This window comes from Sinocyclocheilus grahami, unplaced genomic scaffold (assembly GCF_001515645.1).
Source record: "Sinocyclocheilus grahami isolate Dianchi unplaced genomic scaffold, SAMN03320097.WGS_v1.1 scaffold1314.1, whole genome shotgun sequence".
Classification (NCBI taxonomy): domain Eukaryota; kingdom Metazoa; phylum Chordata; class Actinopteri; order Cypriniformes; family Cyprinidae; genus Sinocyclocheilus; species Sinocyclocheilus grahami.
Window position 1 is genome coordinate 91,998 of NW_015506493.1, and position 9,658 is coordinate 101,655.

At 37.3% G+C, this 9,658-nt stretch overlaps 1 protein-coding gene across 1 annotated transcript; it reads left to right on the forward strand.

Moving 5' to 3' along the window:
• Positions 1 to 792: 792 nt before the first annotated feature.
• dnaja3b (DnaJ heat shock protein family (Hsp40) member A3b) lies at positions 793 to 5,170 on the forward strand. The gene is made up of 10 exons (XM_016255118.1): positions 793 to 870; positions 1,568 to 1,768; positions 1,877 to 2,029; positions 2,109 to 2,256; positions 2,359 to 2,423; positions 3,811 to 3,939; positions 4,014 to 4,129; positions 4,211 to 4,308; positions 4,417 to 4,569; positions 4,834 to 5,170. Exons 1-9 carry the CDS (start codon positions 793 to 795, stop codon positions 4,521 to 4,523), a joined length of 1,095 nt encoding a protein of 364 aa, XP_016110604.1. The 3' UTR covers positions 4,524 to 4,569; positions 4,834 to 5,170.
• Positions 5,171 to 9,658: the final 4,488 nt, after the last annotated feature.

The following is a 9,658-nucleotide window of genomic DNA, read 5'->3' on the forward strand; positions in this document are numbered from 1 at the left end:
GATTAGATGATTCTATCATAAAGACTCGTTTCGTTTTTTGATTGATAGTCGTTGAATTCTGAATAGGATTCCAGCTAACAAAAATATGTTCTAAGAACGTTTTGCTATGATGTTTTATTAGGTTATGAAAACGTCATTTCTGAACATTTCATGAACGCTCAAAACGTCCAGTAAATAAATAAATAAATGTTTAACAAACTTTAGGTTTTAACATTCACTTTAAGTTATGTGAATGTTCTATTTGCAAACATTATGGAAATGTTAATTTTTGGAACGATCTGATTAGTAACCATTAAAAACGTCTAAAATGTTTCAGAAAAATTAAGTCGCTCATAAAACACCTGTCACCACCTACTGGCGTGATGTAAACTGCAGAAAGAATCGCTGAAAAACCTCTCAGGTTACTTATGTAACCATGGTTCCCTGAGTAGGGAACGAGACACTGCGTCCTCTACTCGACCTACAGCATGCTCCAATGCTGGAACGGCTATCAGTAGTTTACCTAGGCTGAGGGAGCACAAACCCAGCTCTCCTGAGAGGGGGCTCGACCTGCAGCATGATTGTAAAATCAGAAGGGTAAGCATACTGCAAGCTAGCCAAATGCTCAGCGCATCAGGGAGGCAGAGAAAGGGCCTAATCCACCTGATGCTGCTGGTTCCAGGTGCTCTGGAAAAACAGAGAACTCAACTTCTCATGTGAGAGGAGAACTCCGAATTCAGAGGATAACGTTGCTCATTCCAGGTAACCCTTTGAAAAAGGGGAGCACTGCTCAAACTACCACGAGGACAGCCCATGGAGCGAGGCATCCAACTCCTAGAAAAGGGACAGAACACACAGGTCCTGGGAAACACTGCAAAGAAACTAGCAGAGGTTAACACACAACCACTAGTTTCATTAGATACACATATATATTCATATATACATATATTTGGACATGGATTGTACTCACCCACCATGGTCAGGTGAAGAGATGGTAGGTTACAGGGGAATTAAGAAGGGGAAGAAAAGGGTATATATTATACCCCCTGAGGGAAAGAGTGGATACCTAAGTATTACTCTGATCCGGACGAAAGTGCTGACGCCTTGTCTGGATCACATCCCTCAGGTCTTGCCTACCTCCCTTTGACCCACGATACTTCCTACCCCTACCCGCAGGCGGAGGGAGGAGTAGCGCGAGTCGTGACACTAGCCTTCTGTGCTCGTCTCTGATCCTCACACCGAGACGGGCCAGGACCCCTGGGTTGTTCGGGCTCAGACGGTTTTGAAGGCCGCTAAGCGCGCCTTCGCCTCCCTGAACTTTTCGACCACCATCTCAACGGATGTACCAAAAAGTTCAGAGGGCGAAACCGGGGCATCGAGAAGAAAGCCCAAATATTTGTATGAATAGAAAGCGTTTATTTAAAACATGAAGCTTTTGTAACATTATATGTTTTTTAAAGATATTATTAATCAATTGAATGCATCCTTGCTGAATACAATTATTAATTTGTACTGAATATGGACTTTTTTTTCATGAAATTCACTAGGTTTTTAATAAGGTGTGTTGCATGCTGTTCTGTATGTATAGACCCTCAGTGATGAGCTGAAGAGGAAGCAGTATGACACGTACGGTTCTGCCGGTCCGGGCGGTAGTGGGGCGGGGCAGCACCAGTACTGGAGAGGCGGGGCCACCGTGGACCCAGAAGAGCTGTTCAGGAAGATCTTTGGAGAGTTCGCAGGGGGGCGTGGCTTCGGCGACCTCAACTCCATGTTCGAACAGGCACCTGAAGTGAGAGACACAGTGACGAATGTCCCTCAATTGTGTTTGTTCCTCTTTAAACTCCCACCATATGAACCCTCTCTCTCTCTCTCTCTCTCTCTCTCTCTCTCTCCGTAGTTTGTGATGGAGCTGACGTTCTCACAGGCTGCCAAGGGCGTGAATAAGGAGATAACGGTCAACATAGATGACGCCTGTCCACGCTGTGATGGAAAAGCTCATGAACCGGGAACTAAAGTGTCACATTGTCACTACTGCAATGGAACAGGCATAGTGAGGACGCCATAGCAATGGTATTAGCAACCATGCTTATCGTCTTTACATTTTTTGCATAGTTTACTCTTTTATGCAGGAGTCTATAAACACCGGTCCGTTTATGATGCGCTCCACGTGTAGGCGGTGTGGTGGGCGGGGCTCTATCATCATCACACCTTGCATTATGTGCCGAGGAACTGGACAAACCAAACAGAAACAGACCGTCATGGTACCTGTGCCTGCAGGTGTGTGTCCATGACTGACTGTATATTCTAGCTGCATTGGTGCAGAGAGTGAACTGAGGTGAGCGTATGAGAGACTGACTGACAGTTGTCGACGTGTTACAGGTATAGAAGATGGACAGACAGTTAAGGTGCCAGTCGGGAAGAAATACATTTGCATCACATTCAGAGTGAGTTTTTCTTTCCAGATAGAACCTCCGATGCTCATTAAAAATATTTGGACACACAACATCACACTTAAAAATCATATGAAATATGGATGTTCCACAAAGAAAGGTGTCCAATTTTGAACAGTATATCTTATCATTTTTATGAATTTAAAATCTAACAAACTTATTTTTATCAAATGCTTTTCTTGAAACGTGTGCATGTGATATATTTCATTAAAATAGCTTATTTAAAATGGCAGGCTCTTTGAAATATTTTTGTAATGTTTTTTATAAAATGCATGTCTTAAGTGTCCACATACTTTTTTGGGGGGCACAGTATGATTATCATATTATGATGATTATGATTTTAATCATATTATGAATATTTATTGCATATTTAGTCTTATATATTTATTCATCTTTACTATGACTTTTACATAGTAACTCTTAATTAGTGTTATCCTCAAAATGTATTCCTATTTATTAAATTATTTTTTTTTATTTTAGAATGTTTTTTATTATATTTTTCATTATGTATGCCTGTTTATTAAATTAGCTAATTCTTAATTTCTAATTTTACATTGCTTTTATTACTATATTTTATTTTTATTTTACATTTGTTTTTTTATTTACAGTAATTTTTTTAATGTTATATTTGTTTACTTTCTCTATTGTTATTTTACTTCCTCTGTATCTTTTAATGATTCTAACTTACAAAGAAAACATGAAATAATTCCTATTTATTAAATGAGCTAATTTTATTTTTAACATTTTATTTCACATTTGCTTTTTTATTTACAGTAGTGTTTTTTTTTTAAATATTTTTCATTATGTATGCCTGTTTATTAAATTAGCTAATTCTTAATTTCTAATTTTACATTGCTTTTATTACTATATTTTATTTTTATTTTACATTTGTTTTTTTATTTACAGTAATTTTTTAAATGTTATATTTGTTTACTTTCTCTATTGCTATTTTACTTCCTCTGTACCTTTTAATGATTCTAACTTACAAAGAAAACATGAAATAATTCCTATTTATTAAATGAGCTAATTGTTCATTTCTACATTTTACACTATATTATCTTTAATTTTACTTTAACCTAATTTTAATTTACACTAGTGTTGTATTTTATTTCATTTTATATTATACTACTTTTACCTTTTAGTATCTGTTATTTAATATTATTTTTGTAATTTATTTCTATATATTAAGTTTGCTAAACTGCCTTTTATTACTATTATTAAATTTTACACTTATTAATGTACACTAGGGTAATTTTTTTCCGTAAATGAGTCCTATTAAATTGCTAATTGTTAATTTCTCATTTTAAACAGCACGTATTGTTTTCTATCTTATTTTATTCTAAGCAGCTTATGTGTGTGTATCTCACTTCCTGTGTTGCAGGTCCAGAGGAGTCCAGTGTTTCGTCGTGATGGTGCTGATATCCACTCGGATGTGATGATTTCAGTAGCGCAGGCGATTTTAGGAGGAACAGCCAGAGCACAGGGCCTGTACAGCACCATCGACATTGCGGTTAGAAAATAAAAGGACTTTTATTGTGCCTTGGCACAGTATAATATGACTAAAAGGAAATATGTTTCCTGCAGATTCCTCCAGGCATTCAGACAGACCAGAAGATCAGGCTGGTAGGAAAAGGCATCCCACGCATTAATAGCTTCGGTTATGGAGATCATTATGTACATATCAAAAACAAAATTCCTAAGTAAGAGGCATTCGCAGACACATGTGCGCATATATGCACATCCAGCGTGAGTGTCTAATGAACCTCATGGATCATTTACAGGAAACTGACAAGCAGGCAGAGAATGCTGCTCTTAAGTTATGCAGAGGATGAGATGGATGTGGAAGGAACTGTTACTGGAGTAACCAGACCAGCCAAAGGTAAATCAACACACACCTTTATACACGCAAAGATAACATCAATGTGAAGTAATCATTTACCTCAAACTTAATTTCCTTCAGCTGTTTTACTAAATCTGTTTTATTCAGGTAGTTCTCAAGCCGGACAGACCTCAGAATCAGGGCAGAGCCGAGAGGAAGAGCCAGAGAAAGAGGAAGGGGGATTTTTCTCTAAACTGAAGAAGATGTTCACCTGAAGATCATAGAATGCAGCAGTCTTGGGATTGTTTTAGTGTACACTTGGTGTGTATTAACAGAAATTTCAAGCTATATTCAAAATTTAAAGCCATCATAGAGTCTAGAAGTACTACATGCACCCAATGTCTTTCTGCTAGTTTTAAAAAGAGCTGAACCTTGTAATTTCAGCTCAGTGTCTTTTTAAAGCATCACTAGCTTGTTTGGATGCATCAGTCAAGTTAAGAATATTCATTCACCAATGAAAATTTCCAGTACAAATGGGTTGTTTTCATCCAGGCAGACAATCTTGTATTTCTATTCTACTTTAAGGCCAAAGACGAGAAGTATGAAAGGAGTACATGAAAGAAGCGCGCACACCCAGCAGAGGACTTCTCCAATAACTCCACACCATCTCCAGTCTGCTCAGATTAATTGCTGAGGCACATCAGAATCATCAGAAAATTATGGACTTAAAATGAAGCTTTCAGAATCTCAGCCTGAGGATGACATCTTAACCTTTCTGTGATGTTTGGTGTATGCTGATGTTTTAATGGGGAATGTCTGAATAAATGGTCACACAAGAAATCTGTTTTGTTATACTCTATTACTTCTGTATAATTTTATAACATTTCTGTTTGTTAGCATTAAAACGATGAATGGCTATATTTTATTGTTAACATAGTCAAGAATAATAAGCATTGCTAGTAACCCTTCAGCAGTGACTACATGATAAATGAAATGTGTAGTCCTTGAATACGTTTTTACTGTTTTTAAACTATATATCATGTCTGCTAAAATGATTATTGAAGCAGAATATTTTTCTTGAAATGGATTTCGCTGAAAAATGCAATTTAGTATATAAAATAAAAACCAAATAATCCCTGATAGCACACATACATGACGGAGATGTCTATTTGACATAGATCTGCAAGACATTTTTACTGTGTTTGCTCATCTGCAATATGTCTATAGGACGTTTCCTATCAAGTGTCAAATAGAAGTTTAGAAAATGTCTTTAAGATGTTTATTTCGAATGTATGTAAAACTGACTTATTAAAGACATCTATCAGATGCTTGTACACAGCAGATGCTTTCCATGTGAAGCGATCTTTGACACATCTTGCAGACGTATGTGTGCTATCTGGGATAAGGCCTGAAAGGCCATGATTTATCGATAGAATAGTCAAGGCTGAAGAGCACTGTTTTAGCTGTGACTACATTATAAATAAAACTGTTTAAATACATTTGCCTCACAGATAAGTCCTTACTCTCTGTTTCAATGTTTTTTAACAGCTGTCTGCTAAAATTAGCCTACTATTTATGTAAGAATATTTTTTTTCCTGAAATTAATTTCGTTAAAAAGCAATCTACTACGCAAAATGAATAAACAATGAAAATTAATTGATGCCAAAAAGACCAGCGCAAACACATTTTTCGTTTCTGAAACGTGAGCTGCAGCACTTTCTGACAGGATCAATATCGGACGACACTTAGTAAAAAGTAAGTACAGATATTACATGGTGCACTATTATAGCTTTAAACATAACAAAATCTCTGTTGTTCAAAAAGAAGACTTTATACAAATATAAAATACACTTCCTCTTTTCAACGACGAAACAAGCACTCTCATAGTCACCGTCCTTCCTCTCCACTAGGTGGAAGCCTTTCTTTGATAATTAAAGACTACTTCTGTGAGGAGAGAGAACGTGACAGTCTGAGTAGCTAAATGTAAACATTAATAAAGCACTGACACTAATATTATCTGGCATTAGACTTACTACACTTATGCTTACTAGTTCTGTCATGGGTTAATATCTCAGCCTGTCCCAAAGACCCACAACCTCCTGTACTTTCATGGATGTTGATGTCCACCATGTTTTTTCCTCATGTCCCTAGTGGCTTCTACTTGAGCACATGATGATGACTTAAAGGGGTCATATGATGCAATTTCAAATGTTCTTTTCTCTTTGGAGTGTTACAAGCTGTTCGTGCATAGATAAGATCTCTAAAGTTGCAAAGACTAAAGTCTCAAACCCAAAGAGATATTCTCTATAAAAGTTAAAAGTTAAACACGCCCCACATGTCTACATCACTGTGTGGGAAGATTTGCATAACACCGCCCAAATGTTCACGCAAAGAAAGAAGGCATAACTTTTATTCTCGTTGTAGTATTGCTGCTGCCGCCGCCGCCATGTTGTGAAGGCGCTGTATGTTTCGTTGTGAAAGCGAAACTACTTAGTTTGGCCTTCCAAAAGAGGACACGACTAGAAATCAGTGGTTAAGTTGTATTTACAACACTGTTCCAGAACAGTTCAACCCAAATATTCAGATGTGTGCAGCACATTTTATGGAGGACTGTTTCCTGATCCTGGTAGAGTAGACTACAATGGGTCTGTGCTCAAAGGCTGTTTCTATAAAGTGGGGCAGTTCCAACTTTGCAAGGACAGTCTGGCACTTCTGACTCACAGACTGTAAGTACGTTTTTTTTATATAAAGAATTTGCCACTGATGATTCAAATGCGAGTTTTGAGCAGTGTAGAGCTTGTTGTTTTTATCGTTTCTCCGATCACAAATGCAGACATGGTTTTATGTTTACGTGGTGCGATACGCAACGCAATGCGTAAAAAGACAGTATAAGTCATTATAATCAGTAATGATGTCCCCACTGGAAGCAACAAATGCCTCGTTTGTAATGGGTTTTATTGGTGTTATCTCATCGCGCCGGGACACAGAATCACAGTAGGGGCATAACATTTCCGTCACACGCTTGAGATATTCAGCCAATCACAATGCACTGGATAGCTGGCCAATCAGAGCACACCTCGCTTTTCAGAACGATGAGCTTTGTAACAATCGACACGTTTCAGAAAGGCGGGGCATAGAGGAGAAACAATAATGTACAGTATGTGGAAAATAATGTGTTTTTTGAACATTAAACCACATAAACACATTGCATTACACCAAATACATAACATAATGTTCTTTTTAGCGGCATCATATGACCCCTTTAAGTGTTTTTACTGCATATTACTATATGTTTATAAACAATCCTTAAAGAGTGTCCACAGTCAGGACAAACAAATCTATTAAGCAATACAAAGTCACCTCCCAAGTGATTTTGAATCATGATTTATTGTTTTGACTGGACTTTGAGGATGAGGAGTAAGTGGAATCTGGAGTTGTATAAATGCACGTCAATCTGGTCTCCAAAACAGCAGCAACATCACAGCAACATCAACGTACAGAGACTCCTAAGAACAGACACTGGCTCGACATACTCAACAGACACTCCAATACACAGTAGCTTTGCCCAGAGGAAGCCCAGAAAGAGACATGGAGGAATGTCAATCCGGGGTTGTGTTTGTTCTTTGCTGCTCCTTGGATACTTAAAGTCTATCACTCGTCACTGGGTCTTTACAAAGTCAAAGAGAAGCGAACAACAAAGGTAAATGCACGGCACACACAAACTGACCTGCCTTAAAGCAAAATACTTAAAATCTTAAGTCAATAGGCAGCCATACTGAATGATTGGGCAATGTATAAACCTGTAGGTTGTAGTATGTAGGTCATTCTAGCACAGTCAGAATGGTCTAAAGACACTCACACACTGCTGCTGCTTGTATATGCACCTCAGGCAGAAGCTGTAAGATTACATAGACAGGTCAAACGAGGGTGAACTACAAGTCCATATACAGAGAACTATGAGCAAACATATGCAATATAATTGGTACCAGTGCCAGTTAAGTATGCTGTATAAAATGATCATGATCCCTTATAATACATAATGATACATAATAATATAAAATAATAATTATGATCAGTTGATTGTAAAAGTTTAAGTTTTTCATGTATTAAAAATTAAATATATATGCTTATTTTTTGTCTAATAATAGTAAAAGATGAGTTTTCCTTTTCAATAATTTCTAATTCGATAATTATTTTAATGAAGTCAGAATTGTGAAATATAAAAACTCTAAATTGCAAGAAAAATAAAAAGTGAAAATTGTGAGATAAAAAGTTGCAGTTACCTTTTTTTTATTCCATGGTGGAAACAAGCATATGTATCACCCTGTCATTTTTTTAAATTGTTACTTCTAAAAATGATCAAAATTAACTTAAATTCGTTATTTAAAGCATGGTTATAAAGAAATATATTAAAGTCATGATATATATGAATTGCATTTTAATGTCTTTTTTTTAAATAAATAAATTGGACGAAAAATTAGCACTGCATCACTGACCCAGAGAACAGCGACACGGCAGACGCTGTAGGGCACATGGCAGCAATGTTAAACATGCTTACAGAACATACTTTTTAACAGTCGAGAAGCAAGTTCTTCATCAAATGTATATTATGCAGTCTTCCAGTAAAGTGTTACCACATAATGTAGTGCAGTTTTTGGTTGGGTATTTGATAGTTTGAGGTGCTTCCATTGAGATGGAAACAGGTATTGAAGTGGACGTTCAGACTGTGGTTGGCGGCTCTCTTCTGGCGGGGCAGCAAAGGGGTGAAGGGCTGCTTTGTGTGGCTGACTGTGGAACATAAAGTACAGTAGTGAGCTCTGATTACTCTGAGTTTGTGTGTAAAGTGAAGTGGGTGGAGGGCAATAGAGTGGTTCCTCCTGGGCCAGGGCCTTGTGTAGCACTGCTCTCAAAACACACACTTCTCTAGACTGATATATATCTCTCCCCTGCTTAATGGCAGGCTTTCCACAGGAACTGCAAAGCTCTGATCAAGGCAACAAATTACTGGACTGCCACCATTCCCACCGACTGACTACGGGGGTGTGGGGGTAATAAATAATGTTCCAGAATCAAGACAAAATTTGGTTTGTTCTGCCACCAATCCATCATACTCCAAGAGAAGTACACGTAAAGCTTGTAAAAGCAGATTAAAGTGCAGTGGCCCTAAAGTATATTTGGACACTTTTGAATATACTTCAGGTTAGACACCATATTGAATTTAAAACTGATGGATAAGATGCTGTGTAAGACTTAAGGTTGTCTATAGGTCATCGATCATATTTTGACATTCGATTTAGGGATGCACGATATATCGGCCACCATATCGGTATCGGCCGAATTACCTTTTCTGCCATCAGACGCTCAATTAAAGTGAATCTTTTAAAACTCTATTAACTTAGTAACTGTTAAA